Below are 22,385 nucleotides of genomic sequence, written 5' to 3'. Positions count from 1 at the left end.
AGATGTTTTCCTAAGTTATGCCTTAAAATTTTTTTTGTTCCATTCTTTAATTTTTTTTCTTTAGGAACACTGACTATGGATATGTTGGATCACTCTCTTTGTCTTCCATATCAAGCAGTTCTCTCTGTTTTAAATATCTGCTCACTTTTTTCAATCTTTGCCCTTAAATCCCTTGTATTTTCACCAATGCATCTTTCCTTTTAGCTCCTTCTGATCTGCCTGCATTTTGGTGATATTTTTATTCACTCTTCCATTTCCCCCCTCATTCTTTATTTCCTTCTGTTGCCTTCCCATAGCTTCCCTGAACTTTTGTAAATCCTCTTATGTTTTTGCCTACGGAATCAGTTATTTCATGAAGTTCTCTAATTTATGACAATATGAGTGGGCAAAATTTTACTTTGTTGCATGTAATATTTCCTTGAGTGTTGATCTGTCATTTGCTTTCATTTTTTTCTTACAGCATCTTCATAAAGGTATTTTTTTCCCGTTATTAGGTGAGTTCTTTACGAACTAGGTATTTGCAGGAGCCTCAGGTGGGCCAGCAGGCAGAGTCATGCCCCATGCTGGTGGGAATCCTTACGACTTGAGGTGGGGTGTGTGTGTGTGTGTGTGTGTCTGTGTGTGTATGTGAGTGATCCTTTCAACCTTTGCTTTTCTCTTGCTTGCTTAGACTTTGGTAGTGAACCTTGGTGACGTTCCTAATGTGGTCTCTGTCCCTGTCACCTCGCCTCAGCAATAGACGGCTTCCTACAAATATGGCTGCCTGTGTGGTTTCTCATTCACATCGCACTGTGCCCAAGGAAAGATCCGTGCTCAGCTGCATGTCTGTCCTTGTTCCAAGAAAGTTATTGCTGGTTTGTTATTTATTTGGGGGAATCTGCCTCTGCCGTTTTCAACTGAGATCTGCAGCATGCACAGCCTCTGCAAGCATTTTTCTTCTCTTCCGTCTGACCTTCACTGGAGTTTGGCAACTCTTTCTCACATTTTGTGGTTTGGGGTTACAGATGTCTTCTAGTTTCCTCAGGGATGGAATTTGCATTTTTTTTTTTTTTGCCTACTACTTATTGTTTTTGGGTGAATTCCAAGAGGAAGTCTTGAAGTCAGGATCTTATGACAAGACAACTCTAGTTTTTTTTTTAATCTTTTCTCTGCTTAAAAGCCTTGGCACTTTTTAAAAGCAACTTTTCAAATAGAGCTAAAAGAATAAAGTAGTTTCGCAAACAGTTTTTACTTTGAGGTCAGGAATGATCACCTACCAGTAATGCATCACAAAGAAAGAAATATTAGTCTCCTTTGCTTTGACTACTCCTCAAGGAATTCAGAGGTCCGAGGAAGTTACTGGAGGGTAAAGTCAGAATAGAGTGTGGATTAGTATTTATTCATTGAATTAATATTTATACTGTTAGGTTTGTTAGACTTGTTTACCTAGAAGATGGCATCGTGTCGCTGGGCTTACCAGTGTAGATACTAAACATTGTGGGTGCCCATTTATGACTTGCCAGTCCTGAGATGCTCCCTTGGCGTTCTTAGGATGCTCAACTCAAAACTCTCGGCTGGATTTATGCTTGAATTAAACAGACCTTTCCATGTACAGCAGTAGTCTGCATGCAAGTATGATAACAAAAAGAAAGCGTGGCATACTTTGTTCTAAAACGTCAGTATCCAGAAGTAGAAATAATACAGGCATGAGGTCATTGCAGGACTAAAGAAGAAGGAAGTGAAGGTGGGAAATACCTGTTAATTGCTAACTCAATGAGATTTTTAAAGGACAAGGCACTAAAGATTAGAATATATATTTACTTGAGGATCTTTGGCAAGAGGGAAAGAAAGGGGGATTCGGGGTCTTGCTCTCTTTGCTTAGGTAGGACAAGGAGAAAATGTATTTGTGGGGAGGGACCTGGCACCTTTGAGCTAGGGTGACATGGGGAATAGGCCCCTTGCTTCCTGCCATGAGCTCCCTGGGTGGGCACTAGAGCCACACCCAGGCCACTCCTCCTTGACTCAGAGGTAGGAGGCTGAGCCAAAGCCCAGCACGAATGACCAGAATGACCAAGCGCACGGCCTGTCCATCCTGAGTGAGGGCAGGGAGGGTTTGCACCAAAGTAGGGAGAGGTGCACAGAGGAGTCTGGGAACGGGGCGAACTTGACTGATGGCATAGTTTTCTCTGGGGGTTGCATTTATTTTTAACCATGGGACAATAAATAGAAAATGTATATGGAAGTAATTTTGCCTGCCTTATGAAGATTATTTTGAACACAACTGACTGCATAATGAATATGTCACCACCCACATTGGATGCATTGAACCAGTATTGATGATCTCTTTTCTACTCTGGTGAGAAAGCTTATTTGGGGCAGAAATGAGAAGGGCATTTGTGTAATAGACCTGTGAAATCGGGCATTCAAAAAAGGAGGAGCAGTTCTCAGAAAGGCTGGTCTGAAACCAGGATTGCCTTGTCATAGAAGCCCAGTCATAAAGGATTATGGAAGGAATAAAAGATGATGTTTAAAAGGCTGGGGTGGAAAGTCCTCAGGGAAGGTGAGAGTGGGAGAAATAAGTAGGCATGTCCTGGACAGTGATCCGGACCTTTCTCTGTGTGATTGAAGGACATGTCTTTTTAGGTTCTGGTGATTGAGTCACCGAGCCAGGTCATTGATGTGACCCCATAGTTTCTGATCTGCAAACTTCAGGGCCAGCCCTCGTGTCTATGGTGAGAACCTTTGAGGTTTCACTGAGAGGAGAGTGAGGAATTTGTTGGGAAACTTGTGGGGACCTGACTCTTCAGGAGAAGGAAGAGAACGAGTTGGGCAAGAAAACCCTACAAAATGAGATTTACAACCTGATGGGTTTTCCTGAAGGGAAGAGCTGGAAGGTGACTTGTTTTCAGAGGTGAGTGAGATGCAGCACTCAGCTCCGCCACTTGCACCACAGGTGGCTCCGTGGCCCCTTTCCGTGGCCCCTTTCTGTGGCATCTTTGTCAGTGAGTGCCCCCCCCCTCCCCCGGGTCTGTCTTCCTGTTCCACTTTCCCATCCTCTTTCTCCAGTGACCCTCGTGACTGGGCATGGCGGTTCTTTTTGCTCTATTGGTTGCACATTCATCCTCTTGGCTTTCGCTGGTGCGGTGAGCTGGACCCTGAGCCATAGCCCAGATCCAGCCCCCCCTCCCTGACAGCCTGTGGGATGTCCCTTTATAACCCCAAACAGTGTCCCAAAGCCAACTCTCACACCGTCCCCTCCTGCCTCTTCCCTTCTGCCCCAATTCAAATCTTTCTGATCATTGTTGGCCTTCTGTCCCCTCTCTTGCTAACCATACAACAGCACTGAGTTAATTTTTCCAGCAAGTTGGGTGTCACAGCACCGCCTTTTGATTGGATAGCTTCCATTGCAGCTATGCACGTTGTCACCTCAAGTGTGTGTTGTTGTGGTCGCTTTGTAACTGGATACCCCAGCCACCACCCTCCCATCTCTTTTTTTCCATAATTTATACCATCTTCAGGTTCATCTTTCTGTAATTTTTTTGTTGTGCCTTTATTCTAATCCCAGTGGCTCCCTGCCGCCTGGAGGGTAAAGACCATGTTTCTTAGCCAGGCATTTGAAGTCCTCTATTATCTGATTTCAGACTGTTTCCAAATATGTCTTTAACTCTTCGGCACTAATTCTCCCTCTCCTTCCCACATGCTCTCTTATTTCTGTCCCGTAACACTGGCGATGCTGTTCCGATTCCCTGGTACGCCTTTTCCTTGTGTGTCTCCCGTCTCCTTCCAAGTCATCGAATGTTTGAGACCGAATGGAGTTCTGTTCCCACCTCCTCCAGGGTGGAAGCCTCCTCCTGCTTTAACCACTTCATCTCATGTGGAAATCTCATTCCTTTGTGCTCTTCGGACACTTAACATGCAGCCATGTGTAAATGTACCAGCCAAGTGGTCCAGTCGTTAGCAGCCAGCATTGAACGCCACTCCATGCCGGGCACCGTGCCTAGGGAGGGGTTGAGACGCAAAGATCATTCAAGTTTGGTTTCTGCTCTTGGGTGATCGTGCTGCCTTTGGGGCAGGTAGGCAGGAAACACACGTGGGCTCTGACACATTCCTGAGCACAGATGGGACGTCGGCACATGTACTCTGCCCCAGCTGTCGGAACATGACATTCGAACTGAGTTTTAAAGCAATGGAAGTTTCTAGGTGGAGAAAGTGGGCACAGCATTCAGCCCTCTGAAGACCTGGAGCCAGACAGAGGCAGGGCTAGGGGAGGGAGAGGTGTGGACAATTTGGGGAGGAAAAGAGGAAAATTTTGTGTTTTTAGGAAAATAACTTTGTCTACACTAAATGCAGGATGTAGAGTGGCTTTTTGGGAAAGCGGGAACAGTTGGAAGGGTGGGTGGCAGGAAAGAAATGAATTTTAGGAGGTTATCGTAATAGAACCAAGCAGTAGAAATTGAGAAAAAAGAGCCTGCCTTGTGCTGCCTGTTTCTGTAGTGAATGTGCGTTTATGTCCTCACCCAGATTATAAGCTCGGGCACCGCGGTGTGTGCTTTGCCTGTTTATCTTTATAATACCCACGTTACTCGTCTGTTACCGTGTCCATAAAAGGTAATTAATGGATGCTAATGACATGGCTGAGGCACTGTTTATCATCTTCCCACCAGACTAGTGTGTGAAAGGGGCAGCATAGCTCATTGTAGACGCTGAATAATTAAGAGCTGACTGTAAAACCAGAAAAGAATAAAGTACGCAACAGTATGCAAAAATATGGAAAAGCAACAAAATATGCAAAAGCAACAAAATATGTAAAAATATTTCCATGCCTTGAGTGCCTAAAGGTGACATTGTAAGTGAGTGAACCGAAGCCTCGCCATGCGTGATTGCCGTGCAGGGGACAGAGTGCTCCCCTGCCCTGCCGTGGCTCAGGGGAACTCCCGAATCAAGGGGGGAAGATGGTGAACCGCCTAAGTGGTTTATACGAAACTCCTCTTCTGATGTGTTTCTCTTTCTCACTGCTTCCTGCAGATACTCTGTACGCGACTTTCATCATGGGAGAAATAGAGCAGAGGCCGACCCCAGGGTCCCGCCTGGGGGCCCCAGAGAATTCGGGGATCAGTACCTTGGAGCGTGGACAGAAGCCGCCCCCGACCCCTTCAGGGAAACTCATGTCCATCAAAATCCAGATGCTGGATGACACCCAGGAGGCGTTTGAAGTTCCAGTAAGTTGGGGGTGTACCTGTGAGCCCAAGTGTGCGGGCCGCCTTTGGCATGGGGGGAGTCGTCTCATTCCTGAGCTCAGCGACAAGACACAGCTGGAGGGCCTGCGTGTCGGCACCTCCCTCCCCACGCCCAGCAGCCCCCCGGGCCCATTCGGGTTCTGAGCTCTCTGCTTTTTAGATTAGCGTGTGAACTGCCCATCGAGCGCTGTCAGTGGCCTGGCCACTTGAATTTTACCATGACTTTCATATGTGCAACTACATATATAACGTACTTGCATATGTATATGTTACGTATGTAACATACAGACTTTTAATTGGAGGGGAGAGTGGTTTTGTGGGTGGATCCCAGTTTAATCTGCTTATCACAGGCGAGTCCTCTCTCACACTGGTGTGTGTGTGTCCCACTTACGTCCAGGTTGCCAGTAAGAAAAGTCCTGAGAAAATCATCAAAGAGCCACATGTGTGTTTTCACGGCTGGAAATCAGAAGAGACTGTGATTGGGGCCTCAGAGGGTGGGGTGTGGGGGTGTAGACAAGCCTGGACCCAAGCCCATGGTGTGGCAGCCCTAGACACGAAGAGGCCGCTGTGCCAGGGGCCAGGAAGGGACGGCGTGGTGGCCGGGAGCCAGGCGGAGGAGGCGCCAGCAGCCCTGGCCCCTCTCTCCAGTTGGAGCCCCCCTGCCCCCGCCTCTCCACAGCTCCCTCCTCAAATAGCCCCTGCTGGAGGCTGAGGAGCCACCACCTGTTAGGTGCAGCTGGAGCATGTCTTGTTCCCAAGCAAGAGAGGAAGCCGTGCACGTGGGGCTTGCTAGAGCTCCGAGTGCATTTCCCTTCACGTTGCGTCGGGTCCAGAGAACGCTTAGCACACCGCGGATCTAGGTTTTTGGGACATCACATCTAATATTGTGACCAGACATCGCATCTAATATTGTTTGTGGGGGAAGAAAACAACTCTTGAATCCCAAGCGGCCAACTCACAAACCGGACTTTGGGAACACACACCTGTTTTTAAAGTGGAGGCTATCTGTCTGTCTATCTGCTGGCTAGAATGACTGAAATTTAATAGTGGGCATTAGCGTCGGGGACCCTTCATTTAATTATTTATGGGATATGATTCAGTAAATTATATTTATTTCGAGGAATAGCGTTCAGAGAGTGAGAATTAACATTAAGTGTCTCGGAAAGATAAACTCAAAATAGCTATGTTTAAAACCACCGATTTATCGCACCTTGCAAACAACCTTTTAGTCTTTCCCGTTTTCTTGTTGTGGGGTTCATATCTTTCAAGGACTTGGGAACATCTTCGTATTTTGCTGAACAAAGCCATTGCTAATCTAAGATTGTAGGATATGTTGAGGAGAGCACCTGACATCCTGTTGGAATCAGGCCTTCAGGAACATGTGGCCCCCCCTTCCCCTCCCCAGTTTTTTCTCTTTGTCACCAGACTGGTTCAGCAAGGTATTTAGTTTCAGCGGTTCCTATTTGGTGCTGTTAAGGACTTCTGAGCCCAAGTCTCTAGCAACACATTCTGTTAAATGGTGTTCCCATAACCACTTGGACTGAGGAGCTGGAGCATGTGTTAATAACTCCGGGGATCATTGTGTTGCATTCAACTGCAGTATTTCAGTTTCCTGACACCAGACAATATCACAACTCCATTCCTAGCTACTATTTAACCAGGAACTATGGAAGAACTTCCTGCCTAAGAAGTAGTAATACAAGTGTGTTTTCATCTTTTAAAATTATTTTTCTTAGTAATTCCTGGTGCCCATGCTTTGCATTTGTAACCCTTTTGTCTGGAAGGAACCTTTCTTAATTCTTTCCAGTAAACTTCTACGCATCCTCCAAAGCCCTCTCAGTTTTACCGAGATGCCTACTTCCTCAGGCAGTGGTGGCTGGGTTTTTTTTTCTTCCTTCTTGCAGACCTCTTTACTCTATACCTACCAGGGTGGAGCTGTCCTGCCTGGGTTCAAATTCAGCTTCTCCTACTGATGGTTGTTGAGCTTGGACAAATGATTTAATCTCTCTGTATCTGTTTTCTCCTCTATAAAATGAGGCTAATAATCCACCCTACCTTATACTATATAAGAATAAAAAAGAGTTGATACAAATAAAGTGTTTGGAACAATTCTTGGCACATGCTAAGAGCTTAATATACGTAATTAATAGTATCAACGGGCATTTGCACTGCATTGCCGGCGTCTCAGGGCAGGGGTCCTGCCTGTTATCTCTGTATCCCTAGTGTCTAGCACAGTGCCGGCATATATCTAGTAGGCGCTAATTAAATGTTTACTGACTGAATGTTAGAGCGAGTTCATTTTACAGGTAGAATTAATGCCACTGTTAGTTTGCTCATGCCTCATCCATTCTTGCTTTATTTTTATTTTTCTAGTTTGATCAGAATGTTCCTTTTCAACCCCTGGGCAACAGATGTATTCCTTAATTGGCTGTAAGAAAGGCAGGTATCAGCGTTTTTACTGATGGCGCTGATTCTAAATTGCTACCTTATGTTGTGTAAGAACAGCCACAGCCAGGCCACCTCGCAGCTGGAAGGCGTCAGGGCCGGCCTTGGTGACTCATTCCTCGGTGATCGCAGGAAAGTGACTGACTGCAGGATTGCAGAGAGACCCAGCTCTCTGTAATTGCTTTAAAACTCTGCTCCAAAACTTTTTGCTGAGAATTTTATCAAGGTCGTTGTCCGGCCCTGGCTGTGTCCTCCTCACCCCCACGTGGTCCTCCTTTGACGGGCGTCCCCAGTGAATGAGTTCTTACTGCTCGGCTGTATTCGCCACACACAGGAGCAGGGCACGTGGCCAGACGTCCCTGCAGTTTCCTTTGGGGACGTCCGTCCGTGTCTTTCCCTGGGTATTGGATTTCCTGGGCCTTTTCTTATTGCTTTTGTTTTAAAATATGGAGGCGGGCAAAGTAGTCATTTTACATGCAAATCCTGTGACTTGTGTCACTGCACAGAGAACCAAAGCATGCTCTCCACACTTGCCTGTCGTTATTTATAGACTTTGAAACATCGCTATTGAAGAGGTTAACCTTTTGAAGGGCCTTGGCACTGAGCTCCACAGTCTTTCCAGGCCATAGCTAGTTCCACAGCCACCTTTGCTGTTGAACTTGGGTAGTCCTTTTTTAGGTATTTCCTCTGCAGAGCGGAAAGTTCAAAAACATTTATAGTGACTTCTTGCGTGACGCTTTATCATCTTTATGTGGAAAACGCTGTGCAGATAAGCCTCGCCCTGTGGTTTATGATATGTGCAGCTTTGTCTTCCAACCAGAGAACCACTCTCTTGTGAAACAGAGTGATTCCCGGCAAGGGTTAATGACACCCCCCTCCCTCCAGCCACCAGGGCCTTCTGCCCTAAAGGCCCCTGGGAAGGTTGTGTGTGTCCCGTCCTCATGACCTTGCCGGTGAACAGCACTGCTCCTACCCACCTCGTGGGACGAAGCAGATGGTTCCTTCCCCAGGTGTTCGTTCGGTTCCTGCAATTTCATCAGTGTCACTATAAGAAGAGCAGGGGAAGTGAAACAGCCATTTTTTGCTGCTTTGGAGCAGCCCTGGTGAAAACGCTTGGGGAAGGTGCTCACAGGTGACAAGAGGACACCTAGTGTCTGTAGAAGGGTCATCAGGAGTGGCCAGTTGCTGGTGCGTGGACGATGGCAGAAGCCAGAGGCCCTCTCGGGAGTGGAGGGAGCTCAAGCTCAAAGAGAGTCATCACAGGAAATAGTTCATGTGGCTGTCCTGCGTTGGTGCCTTGTCACTGCATTACTCTGAAGCTTCTATAGCTCCCAAGGCTTTATCCTTTGCTGGAGGAGAAAGTGTGGATTCCCAGGCCCCAGGGGCCTGGGAGAGCGCAGTGAGCCTTGGTGGAGGGTCCGCTGCTCACTGCTGGGGGCTTGGGCGGATTCTAGGGTTATTCTCAACCACGTTTTGTCTTCTGCGTTAGCGTGTCTTGCCCGCAAATTTTCTTATTTGTCTTCCTGCTTCGTTTTGGCCTTCTGCAGGTAGAGTGGGAGCTCCTTGTGGGGACATGGCCTCTTTTTGCTTCTGTTGTCATATCCTACACCAGGCGTCCTCACACTACAGCCCGTGGCTTTAAACACAGTCACATGCAGGTGTTTTTGCCTGTTTGGTTTTTTACTTCAAAATAAGATGTGTGCAGTGTGCATAGGAATTTGTTCATAATTTTTTTTTAAACTATAGTCCGGCCCTCCAGCGGTCTAAGGGACAGTGAACTGGCCCCCTGTTTAAAAAGTTTGAGGATCCCTGTTACACCGAGCAGTGTGTGCGTGTGTAACCACCAGCCACGCTTGTGCTCGGTCACTTAGCTCTCACAAGGGTTATGAGATGTGCTTGGTGCTGTCACCTGTCCCAGCATTACAGGTGAAGGGATCCACGGGCAGAGCTTTAGAGTCACTTCTTCCTCGCTTTGCACAGTGTTAACCCTGCCCTGCGAGGTGGGTGGGCTTCCACCGTCTCACCCCTCGGGGGGTGTCCAGACTGCCCTCCTCCAGTTCCCAAGTAGCAGACCCGCATTTCAGCTGGCTGGCCCCCACCCCTCACCACGTCCTCACCTCTGTGCCCCTTGTCCCTGCCCCTTTCTGAACACCTGCCCCCACCGCTCCCCTAACAAACTCCCACCAACTGCCAGGCCTCTCCCCACCCTTGCTCCAGGCCAGCTTTCTCTCCTTACAGAGCTTGTTATCTTACTCTCATTAGACTTTGAATCATGGTCTCTAATCTTGCCTCTCTCACTAATTAGTTCCTGGAGCTGAGACTCAGTTTCCTTATCTGCAAAATGAGGCACTTGGGCTAGACAATATTAAAGGCTTTTTCCCCCCTTTCGCTTTTTGGAAGTTGGGACCCTGTGTTTGGCATTCTTGTTGATGAATGAACTTGTTATGACTATCTAGACAGATGGTAAATGCTTTGAGGAAAGGGATTTTTGATCTCTGAACAAACCCAAAAAGCCCCAGAGCCTAATCAGCCATGGTAGGTCCTGTGTACCTACTAAGTGCTAAGGAAAAATGAGAAATGAGCATGTACAGGCATGCCCAGGTTGTCATAGGATATGCCACTCACGGGGCAGCAGGGAATGTCGTGTTTGACCTTGTGTGTTTGGGGTGGTCACTTCCATAAAGCTCACTGAACTCCACACATGGGACAATGGGAGATGGGGGACTGAAGGAAATCAAGTATTTTCTCTGTAACACAAAAAAAGTTTGTTGCAATAAGACCTCTACAACTTTTAACAACGGTGATTCCTTTGCATGTCATAAGAAAAGAGACCACAGAGGTTTTTTGGTTTTTCTTCTGCCATCAGAATTGCTTGTGCTGTCTTGGAGACCTAATTAGGAGTGTTCTGAAGTCAGTGTTTAAATGACTAACCATTGATTTCATCTGATTACCTTTTGAAATGAAACAGTGCCTTCATTTTTGTAATTTTCACTGAAACCCGGGTTGATATCAATCGAGGCTTGTTCTTCTGAGAGCTCTGGTTCAAGCAAAGGGCTCCACCGGTTGTAGAATTTTAAAGCTGTCTTCACAATAAGCTGGATCTCAGAAAAAGGGCCGGAGCAGAAGTTTTGTCTTTTCAGAAAGCTCCATCACCTCCTGTTTGCGTCCCTGCAGTTGAGGCAGGAGAAGCCGAGTCGGAGGGCACCGAGCTGGGCTTGCCCTCGCTCTTAGCAACTGTGTCTTCAAGAAAAGCATACTCGTTTTCACCGGCTTTGTCTTTTTTATTTTTAATGAATCCTGTTTCCCCTTTTTTATTTCTCTTTCTCTTAGGGAATGTGGCCTTTTTGGTACATGCTAAAGTCTTTCCCCACCCCACAAAGAGGTGACGTATGCATTTAACTGAAGGTCTTGGGGGGAAGATACCTTCCTTTTTCATAAGTGTTGCACTTCTGACTCTGCTGGAATTGCAGTTTCTGGCAGTGGGGTTGGGCCGATCTGATTGCAGCGATAATGGAAGAAGGTTGTGTGGATTCCAAGGCTACTTTATTTTCTACTTTTGCGCAAGAGGGAGACGTGGTGGAGGCGCACAGACTGCAATAAAACTTAATTGGCGTTTTAGGACTGGCAGGGAGGCCTGTGTGCCCGGGAGCTGCGCTGGCTGCCTCTGCAGCCCTTGTACCCTGAACCGGAGTGAGGGAGGGAATTTCACCGGTTCACTCAGCTTTTTAAAAATAAGTCAACGCCTCTTTCTCCTTATCACTATTGCCTTTGGCTTCTTTCGTTTGCAAAGTTTCTGAAATAGTATTTTCGTGCACTTTGCTTTTGCAGGGTCATTTCTGTGTTGTATTTAACTTTGAATGATAAATGGTGCCTGTCTGGGTCTAGCCTCGTGAGATTAAATTTAAAGGCTATTTTAATAGATTAAAAACTTTTTATTCCATAAATAATTTCAGCTAAAATACTGTCAGCCTCCCTTTCTCTAGCTCTTTAGAAGCACAGAGTAGAATTTAAAGGTTGGCCTGAAATGTTTGGGTGTGCCCTTTCAACTTTCGTTAAGACTCGCGTGATCAAAGTCAGTCCTGTAACTCTGAAATGATTGCAGTCATTCCTTCACAGCTGTTTGCTATTTTTTCCCCTGAAAAAAAGAATCACTCAGTAGAACCTAATAAATAGAAAGAATAAACTGTAATTGAGAATGTCTGTGTCTGACATTAAAATGGGCTGTATTCTGAGAAAGCATAGAAAGTTTGAGAAGCTGCTTTTTTTTTCTCTCTCTCTCTTTTAAATGGAAACAATAAATTTTCTTAATTATAAAGAAACAGTGGTTAAAGGAGAAAATGCAGGGCCTTGGGTTCCGGCTTCCTGGTGTCCGAGCTATATGGCTCTAGACAAGTCTGTTCCTCATCTCTGTGCATGGAGATACCTACTTCATGAGGCCCAGGTGAAGCTCAAATGAAATATCTTCTGTAGACGGACAAACAACCCCCGCCCCCAAAAGCGCAGAGTATACATATTAGGTTCTCATAAAAGTTGGTCTTTTTCCTTCCTTTCATTCTCAGCTTTAGTTTCCTTCTTGTTCTTTAGTAGAGTTGAGGCCCTGCTTTCATTGTAGAGCTATTGGGTAGATCATTTGGCAAAAAGAAAGCACATGAAAGCACTTCAGAACAAAAATAGTGTACTCGTGTCAGGTGGAGTCATTCTTTTCTCTTTTTCCGCAGCTTTCTGTGTCGTCTCACATCAGATTAGAGCTTTCTTTGGAGGGCGAATCATTACCTACACTAGAGCTGCATGCCAGGTGGCTTTCGGAAGGCCTGTGCGAGTCAAGTGCCACTTGGACCATTGCCGTGAAGCCTCCATTTCTGCCGAGTGCACTTACTACTGCCTTTTTGTGGACTCACCTGCAGCTGCCCTGAGCTTCAGTTCGATCAGCTTTAAAATTGAGGGGGGCTGTTCTTTTAGCCCAGAAGTTTTACATGCATTCTTTGCTTTGCTGATTTCTTGGTCTTCCCTATTTCCGTAGTCTCAAAACCTCTCTGTTTTCGGAGTCGAGATGTTCCTAGGAGAACTGTGCATTCCTCCAGCGTAGACTGGATGAATGATCTCAAGGCGGACATGGGATTTCAAGGCCTTCTGGGGCAGGTCCCGCATCGTAGGCGCTGTGGATTCACTGGAAGGGAGTGATCAGCTGGCCAGATGCTGCTGAGCCTGACTGTAAATATGAAAACATTGCGCATACAAATTGGACTGATTTTTAAGAAATTGTCTGCTGTGTTCTAACATTCAATTATTTGTTGTCTTCCATCACTTTGAGCATTAGAGTTGGGCATAATGGTTTTAACTGATAGGAAAGAGAATCGGTTTGGGATTTCTCTTCTGTAGATGGAACGATCACATAAAAAAAGCAATTCTCAGAGACTTTAGTACGTTGTAATTTTGAGAGAGGGCCTTGTAGATTTCTGTTTCCTCATTTATACAAACAGGAAGTTGGACCAGATGCTGCGCACAGTGGAATTCTGTGGCTCTGGTTTTATTTTGTGGAATGTGATCTTAGAAACACGATATGAGTTCCACAAACGTTTATCAACACGGGAGGCAAGGTGCTGCTGGTGATAAGAAAATGAATAAAAATAATAACTAGCCTTTTAAAAACCCCTTGCTTTGTGCCAGACATTGTACCAAATCTCTGCATACATCATCTCACTTATTGGTCATTAGCGATTGCTAATAATGCTGGTTAGGCTTACGGGGGTGACTTGGTGTGGGTCAGATAGCTGGGGAGAAGGAGCCGGGTCCCCAACCCAGGACCACACGATACCTAAGCCTGTGTTTTGCCTGTTCTGCTAGATGGTCCCGACCATAAGGAGCTGTTAAGGTAATACAGCACATCAGTTATGCCGTACCTGTCCCATGTGCCAGCGGAAGGTGCTCTTAAGTGGGAAGGATGGATTGAACAGGACTGAGTCTGCAGGAGGAAAGCCCAGTGACCAGAGGCCTTGGCAATGTCACCTAGACCTGGTGGTGACTGATAAAGGGCCTGATCCCTGCAGACGGCATGTCAGGGAACTGACAGATACAAGAGATATCTAGCAGGTAGAATTGACAGGGCTTGGCAGCTGATGGGACACGGGGCAGGGAGCACCCAGGCAGTGGGGGAATGTAGATGGTCCTTAGGTTTCCATCCTGGGTGGCTCTGTGCTGTCACCGAGGACTAGGAAGTCAACTGGCACAGGCCTTTCTACAGCAAATGTTTTACTAGAAACAACGTCTGCCTTTAGTTGACATGTAAGGATTATTGCTAATACTGCTAATAAAAGGCATTCTTTATTTTTAATCACAAAGAAGAGTCTGTGGCTGTGGAAATTAACTTCCAAGGTTCATGGTGATTATGTAAATGGTACAAACTACAGATAACAAGTGGAAGTTGATCGCTCGGTTTCAATTTATGTCAGGCAAAGCATGTTTACTCTTCGCATTCCAATTTCCTCGTCACCCCAGAAGCTGCCGTGTTCGGCGTGCCAGGCCTAGGTGAGGACCGAGCTGGGAAAGCATGTAGAACCAGCATCTTCAAAGGATTCTGTTCAGAAGCGCTGGAAAGGAGCAGGGCATTTGCTTTCCATAGCGTGTCACTTAGTTTTGATGTTATTTACATACGACGTGAACTGTAAAGTGCATCTGGCTGTCACACCCTCTCGCAGTGGCCGTGTGTCAGTGTATATTTATGTCGGCAAACAGAACTCTGGTGCGCCGTTGCCTTTGATCTAGACATAGTAAGACTGCACGTCCACAGCACTGGAAAGCAACCAGAGAGCATTCGTGCAGTTGTGGTTAAGGACCACAGCCGTGCCTTTGTTCCTGGTGCAAAGCTGAGTTAGTTTCCTAACTAAGAAAGTACTGCAGATGGGGTGGCTTAACCAGCAGGCAGTTCCTGTCCCACGGTCCTGGAGAGGTGGGTGCTGCATTGCTCAGCCCCTCCCTGTCTGCCTACCTGTCCCCTGCCAGGGACACCCACCCACTGACCCCCGCCAAGGCCCACAAGCAAGGGAGCCGAAGTCAGCGGTCAGGGCAGGGCTTGGGGGGTCTGCCTGCAAGGGACAGTGTGGGAACAGCCAGGACTTCCAGTCTGGTCACTGATGGCCCAGACTTCTGCCTCACCGTGGGTTCCTCCACTCCTGCCCAGCCGACCCCAAGCCTCTCTTTCTCTGCCTCTGCGTCGTTCCATCCCTGAAGACCAAGGGCTCCTCCTGACACCCGCTGAACCCTTCTGCCTTTACTCCCTGCACCTGCAGGATGTGGCTTCACATGCCAGGCACCGGCAAGAATACCTTTTATCCACACACGAATCCTGGGATTCACTGATGTGCTCTCTTAAGTCAGTTTGTGGACGATCTTAGTGGACGATCTTCATCCAAGTGATGAAGGAAAAGAAAAGGACAGGTTTTATGTAGTAATTATAGCATACATTGGATATAAGAGTTGAAGTAAAACCCAGAGGCTAACCATTTTATCATCCCTTAACTTGATTTAATTATTTTTGTAGGGACAGAAATTCTGGAAGATGACGTATTTTATTAGTGCTGTTAGATGGGACGTCTGGTTTTGTAATACAGTGCTGAGAATGACTCTTCCTTTTGTTAACTTGATTTTAGTCGTATCTCCCAGCCCGTTGCATCCAGGTAGGTTTCACAGCGATGACCAGACTTCCTGTTTGTCGACCACGTGGTTAATCTGCGTGGACTCAGCCACCGCAGCGATCAAGTCCTGTGGTTTATGCTCTCGCCCGTTCTTCACCTTGAACTAGGAGGACCCTCAGTCAGCACTGCATGAGCGCTTGCTGACAATTTCTCTTCCTACTCTTCCTTTCCATCTTAAGGGCCATTTCTCTAAGGCGGATTTTTCTGCTAGTGTCCTCTGCTGCCTCGAGTCTCTTTTGAAACTCCTGAAGGGTACATGGCCATCTTGGAAAATAAAGTTCTACTTTTCTCCAGAAAACTAGTTCAGCAGAAACCGAGACACTGCCAGCAGCCCTTCGGCGTCCTGCCAACTGGGGCCCTTTAGAGAGAGTCTTTATGTGAGTACAAGTCGAGTTGCTCAGCGTCCAGACTTATTTTTTTGCCCTCTCGTCTGGCTTCTAAAACGCTGGACGCAGGGGCCTGCAGAGTTGGTTTCGTTTTTTTGGTCGTTGTTTGGTGGGACACAAGGTACCAGATGAAAACAAGCGCCTTTTCTCTGTGTTCTGTACCCGCGGGAACCCTGGAGCCTGTCAGGGATGTTTGTAAGTCTCTGCTGGCAACGCGGCACTTTCTGCTATGGCACTGGGGGCATGCTTTAGTTGTAGTCCATTTTTCCTGAGTAATCGCCACTTGGTGACTTAGTCTGACGTTTGGAATGCCAATGTATTAGTTTGCTAGGGCTGCTGAAACGCAATACCGCAAACCACAAAGCACCAAAACTTTCAGGGTGGCTTAAAGAATAGAAAGGTATCGTCTATGGCCATAGCGCCCTGAACCTACCCAATCTCATCTGATCTTGGAAGCTAAGCAGGGTCGGGCCTGGTTAGTACTTGGATGGGAGAAATGTATCCAGACAAGCAGTCTGAGTTCAGAGTGTCAGTGGGGTTGGTTCCTTCGAAGGATCACAAGGAAGAATCTATTCCGGGCTTCTCCCCCAGCTGCTGGTGCTTTGCGGGCAGTCTCTGCCTTCATCTTCACGTGCCTTTCTTGCTGCACGTCTGTCTCCAAATTTCCCATTTTCACAAGGACGTGGTCATATTGAAGCCACCCTTAATGACCTCATCTTAACTTGGTCATCTGCAAAACCGTACTTCCAAATAAGGTCACAGTCACAGGTACGAGGGGGTTAGGACTTCATCTTTTCTTGGGAGGGAAGGTAGAGTTCAACTCAGATATGTAACAACTTCCATTGTTTGCTTGTTTGTTATGAAACATCATTTGAAAAATGGTTGGACCATTTACTACTGTGACTTTTAGCTGTGTAACTCATTTACCCCATTTTCTGCTGTTGTTCCTTTGGCACACATTGTAGGCTGGGACATTTTCCCAGTAAGTGGAGGAGACCAGAACTCTTAAATCATATGTATGCATACTTGACATTAGAACTGAAGTATGGGTGGCCATACGAGATGAGAAATCTCAGCTGTGCTAATCAAGTGAACTGTTGAAGCGAGCTGATTTTGAGTTATTTTACTTCATCACCGCTCTTCGTTCACCATTTTTCAGTGAATAAGTACTGGGAGAGCGCTAACTTGAAAATCACTGTGTAGTACCTCCAAATCAGTCCTGTTACATTTCTAACATTCGTTCTGATTCTGGAAAACCTCTCTTCTTTTGATGTAGTCCAGGTTAAAAAAATGTCTTCACTGCTCTCCCAGCATTCACTCAGTCTGCAAGGAGTTATGTCTGGGAGCATCACTCATCATTTGAGAAACACAAATCAAAATCACAATGAGATATCACCTCGCACCCAGTAGGATGGCTACTATTGAAAACAACAGCAAAACCCGAAAATAACAAGTGCTGGTGAGGATGTGGAGAAATTGCAAGGCTTGTTCACTGTTGATGGGAATGTGACATGGCGCAGCTGCTGGGGAAGACAGCAACGACAGTTCTTCAAAAAATTGAAACAGAGTTTCCATATGTTCCAGCAATCCTACTCTGGGGGTATGCTCAAAAGAATCAAAAGCGGGATCTCGAGGAGGTATTTACGTACTCACATTCATAGCAGCAGAATTCACAGTAGCTAGGAGGTAGAAGCAGCCCAAATGTCCACCCTTGGATGAATGGACGAGCAAAATGTCGTATCTGTGTGAGAGACCAATATTCTTCAGCCTTAAAAGGGAAGGAAATCCTGCCATATGCTACAATGTGGATGAACCTTGAGAGCATCATACTGAGAGAAATAAGCCAGTTACAAAAAGAGAAATACTGTACGATTCTATTTACATGAGGTATCTAAATGGAAACAGAAAGTAGAATGGTAGTTGCTGGGAGGAGGTGGAAATAAGGAGTTGTTTAATGGGTATGGAGTTTCAGTTTGGCTAGATGAAAAAGTTCTGGAAATCTGTTTCATAAACAGTGCAAGTATACTTAGCATTACAGTACGCTTAAAAATAATTAAAATGGTAAATTCCATGTTATGTGGGGTTTTTTAAAATCACAATTAAAAAAAAAACAACACCGTGGAATAATGTATTCTGGAAACTAGTTAAAGTAGCCCCCACTGATTTAGGTTTAAAATTGAAGTTTCACTAGCATTCACTGCGTCATTTGGTGTTTCCTGTTTATACAGTGCATTGTTAGTTATTTTATGGATCTTGCCTTCCAGAGAGATGTTCAATTCCTTTAAGGCTGGGACTGGATTCTTTGTGACCTCCACAGTTGCTGGTATGTTTCCTGCACATACCAAGAGTACGAGGTTGATAGACCTTTATTGTCCATTGATCTACTTGTGGGACCTTCAGCCAATCACTTAACTCTAGTTTCATTATTTGCTGTTTTTTATGCTGTGCAATGATTGAGAACATTTTGCAAAGGCAGAATTTAAAAATGATACTAAAGTTTCCAAAGGTGTTAGACATTCTTTATTTCCTAGCAGTTGCTGTGTAAATTGACCAGTTTAGTAATAAGATTCTCATAATGTTGGAAACCAAAAATCTTTTAATATTTGCATGAAACTTATCTCTGAGCAAGCAAGCCAAGTAGCATCTCCCCACTGCACTTGGCATGCACATCCTGCAATTAAATATTGTTTCTGAGTAACATATGACGTTCCAAGCGGAGAGCTGCCAAGACATATCAATTGGACCTTACTCTAATTAATTCCTTGCGAGTGATAAATTTTCTGTTCTTTATCCTTCTGCTCACATTCCCTCCTCCTCTGCAAAGATTCTTCTAACAGTAAAGATGAAACTAGTTAAGAATGTTTTATGCTGCTATGCTGTAGCATTTGGAAACTTGCAGCCAGAAATGATTTGCAAGAAATTTAAAAGTTTTGCTATAAAAATGTGGCATTTGGGTAAACGTCCCCATTATGAAATCCATTCTGTTTATTCACAACATGAGTCTTCTGAATAGCAGTGTAAAATATTATTAATCGTTGTAGGAGCAACAGGACATGTAACATCTCAGCAATTTTTTTTTTTTTTTTTTTTAGAGGGTGAGAGTTACAGCACCACATATAACAAGAGCTAGAATGGAAATGTTGGCAATCCTGGCAGACTGCTGCAGAGCTTGCAGTATCTCACTTGAGTTACTAGGCCTCATTTATCTCTACTGTGTTGGCTATTACAGGTTAGGGAAGTGAGAGAAAAAGAAAAGGTAGACTGAATATACAGTTTTAGTGTGTGAGTGAGTGTTTTAAAAATTATTCAGAAAGCAAATGTTGTTTAAAATCCAAGTTGTGTTGGTATAGTGACATTTCCTGGCAGGTAGCATGATGGTCACTGGGCATATCCAGGAGCCGTGGGATAAATGAATCACTGCGTCTCACTTGCTTTAGAGAACTGGGCACCTCCCTCCCCCCTGAGACATATTTGGGCATCATTGAAAAAAATTGTCATTGAGGCTGACATAATAGTTCATTCTAATAATTGCTTGTTAACATTATGACCTTGAATATAAGAGGTTTTGGCATCTTTGAACAGATTATGGGGCTTAGTGAAAACCAGAGAAACATATTTGGTCTTTCAAAAAAATTAACCTTAAAACTTTGAGTCTGTTAGTACTTACCCCAACACAACCTATGTTCTTTGTAGAAAATTGGAAAAAATGCATAAATGCTTTAAAAAAAAAAAAAGCCCCCATTATTCAACCAAACCAAAGGCATTGAGGATTTGGGTTATATCCTTGTGTTAATTTTCTTTTATATATTTTCTCTATTAAGAATCTCTGGATCGTAAGCAATAGCAAAGGATTCAGGCTAATGTCGACAAAGACGTGGGCTTGTTGTGAGGTCTGGGGGGCAGCTCCCCCGTGAACAGTGTGAATGTGAATGCTCTGAGCCAGGCAAACACCCCATTTGCCTTGCAGAATATCTTTTTACAAAATCAGAGCATATTATCCATATTGGGTGTTTTGCATTTTCTCTGCCTTGGGAAACACTGCGCCATGATGGGTAGAAGGAGTCTCCAAGAGGGAGAAGCTCGGTAAGGAAGGTGCACACAGACACTACTTCCAGCTAGTCAGCAACCCATGTGGTTAACAGGGAGCAGTTGAGAGTTCCCCATGGTGAGCATGGGAGGCAAGGGCAACCCCAAAATACCGCCTGGGTGTTTGGACAGAGGACACAGAACATAAATTCTTAAGATCTGGGGCTCGGGAGGAATAGAGAGGTGATGGCAAAAAAAATCAAACCCTGGCCAAGCTTGCTGGCTTTCACAGGGAAGAGCAGGGCAGTGAAGCAGTGCACAGGGAGTGCGTGTCCCCATTAGACACTGTTCCGTAATCCACTCCTGTGTGGAGTTCGGATTCATAAAGGGACTGGAGTGTTTCTTTTTCCCTCATAGAGAATACAGTATCCTCCTAAATTTGCCCTTTCACTCAGTTTTTTGCTTAACTAATGAATCTTAGAAGCGTATTATTTTCCCTTCACTTGGTGGTTTCATTTTACCACGTAACTCTTCCCTATCCTAAACTGCATTGTGGCATGCAGTAACTTCAGATTTCCTTTGCTGGTATTGATATTTGGAAGGAGAACTGCTAGGATGTGTAGGAAGAGATTTTTGTCTGAAGTGGTTTTTAGATTTCCATGCTGGGAGGGTAGATTTCATACATGGACACTGATGTGCCCAATCAGTAATACATGTAAAGATCATATATGTACAGATTACCTTGTTTTATGGCTTTTCAGTTTATTGCGCTTTACAGATACTGTGTTGTTTACACATTGAAGGTTTGTGGCAACCTTGTCTTGAGCAAGCCTATCAGCTCTGTTTTTCCAACAGCATGTGCTCACTCTGTACCTTCGTGTCAGCATTTTTTTGGCGATAAACTATTTTTTAAAATTAAGGTATATATTGCTTTAAAAAGACATAATGCTATTTGCACACTTAATAGACTATACTGTAGCATAAACATATTAATAACTCTTCTGTGCACTGGGAGACCAAAATTAAGTGTGATTCATTTTATTGTGGTGGCCTGGAACCGAACCCACGGTATGTCTGAGGTATGCCTGTACATCTGTATCGAGAATGCCATGCTTTGAAACTTTATATTGAGAAATGGATAATGTTTTCAGAAGTATTGTCTGATTTTCCCGGAAAAAGTCTCTGATGGTTTCCCTGTTGACAGAAGATCAAGTGGGGACCCCGTGAAGACCTGTCGTGGTGTCTGTTGTCACTTAGGAGGCCCAGAAGTTCAAGGGCCTCTGAATGGGCTCCTGGGCCCAGTGCCTGCAGGTTTTGTGGCTCACCACGTGCCGTGTTGCCTGGGTTTAACTGTCCAGCTCAACGGTTAGGTTTTCCTGAGGCATGGTGGATGGTTGACGGGGTTGGCAGACCATCTTACTTTCTGTAGGCTTTCTTTGTTAAAACAAAGGTATTGTTTAACTTTAAGAGAGAGTGGTACTAATAAATAACGGCTTCTTCCTCTCCAGAGTTCAGAACCCCCTGAGAAAGAGGCAGTGCACCCATGGCTGGTCCCAGCGTCTGCCCTGTTGCTCATGAGCTAGACGTTGATGCCGGCCACCTGGGCGGTAACTGCCCTGACCTACACAGACTGGGCAACTGCAGGCTCCCCCATGGTGAGAACCATCTAGAATGTGTGTTCGAGAGGGGAAAGGGCCGAGCCTAGAAGTCCCAGCTTCTTCCCCCAAATACTCCCATCAGATAGGTGAGCCCCAGGGCGGGAGGGATGGGGCAGAGGCCTGGAGGGTTTCCTAGCTGAAACCCTCCAGGGTTTCTTATGGCCCTCCATGGGTCAGGGCCATAAGGAGATTGTTTTGAAATGTGATACAGACACTGGAGGGAGGTTCTATGTATGTGAAGGAGTTTGAATGCTCTGGAGAGAAACTGAAAAGCTCTGGGGGGGAGTCACTCACTACTCATTTCAGTTAGGAAGTTTAGAATTCCTAAGGAGTATTTTCACTTCCTTTCATACTTCAAAATTGTGGTCCAAGGGGTGACACAGGATTCTGACTTTTTATGGCCCGTATTAACTGATTTGGTAGCTTCTGCCAGCGCTTAGATCTCAGAGATTACTTGGATTTTCCTCTCCAGTAGACCGCCCTGCTTATCTCGGGGAGGTTCAGACTGGCAGATTCACAAGGACTCTTCTCATGTGTTTCCTCTGCAAGTCAGCAATCGAAAAGTTGGGAGAAAATTATCATCCCACATCTTTTCTTGATGTGTATACATATTTCTACCTCCGACTCTGAGGGTGTCTTCCCCAATCAGGAGAAAGTTGACATTTGCCACCGAGTTGTTAATCTACAAAGCTTTCCTTTGCTTCCATCAAGTCTTACTTAGTATTAGCGTCTCCGCTGGGTCCTGCAGTTGGACACCCCGTGCAGGTCAGTTGGGTTTTAAAGGCAGCGAGCCCCTGCTTGCTGAGTCTGCAGGCCTTCTGAATGAGGCACGGTGATTTCTTCCCACCTCTCGATCATTCTTGCTCCTTGCTCTTAGATGGGGAGTTCGGTTTTGGGAAACTGTCAGACCAGGAAAAATGGACTTCCATTCATATTCCTTAGGACAGCAGGGAGTAGGTTAGT

At 45.5% G+C, this 22,385-nt stretch overlaps 1 protein-coding gene across 5 annotated transcripts in view; it reads left to right on the top strand.

Annotated features, from left to right (window-relative positions):
* Positions 1–22,385, top strand: part of FARP1 (FERM, ARH/RhoGEF and pleckstrin domain protein 1) — a 277,566-nt gene that overhangs the window by 58,271 nt on the left and 196,910 nt on the right. For all 5 annotated transcript variants that reach the window (XM_076009332.1, XM_012756986.2, XM_012756988.3 and 2 more), the window contains exon 2: positions 5,005–5,198. In XM_076009332.1, the coding sequence (XP_075865447.1) occupies positions 5,028–5,198 (171 nt within the window). In that variant the 5' untranslated portion in view covers positions 5,005–5,027. The remainder of the gene's footprint in view (positions 1–5,004; positions 5,199–22,385) is intronic.

This window comes from Microcebus murinus, chromosome 13, assembly GCF_040939455.1.
Source record: "Microcebus murinus isolate Inina chromosome 13, M.murinus_Inina_mat1.0, whole genome shotgun sequence".
NCBI classification, from domain to species: domain Eukaryota; kingdom Metazoa; phylum Chordata; class Mammalia; order Primates; family Cheirogaleidae; genus Microcebus; species Microcebus murinus.
Note: the sequence above shows the minus strand (reverse complement) of the source record. Positions and strands in the feature narration are given on the sequence as shown.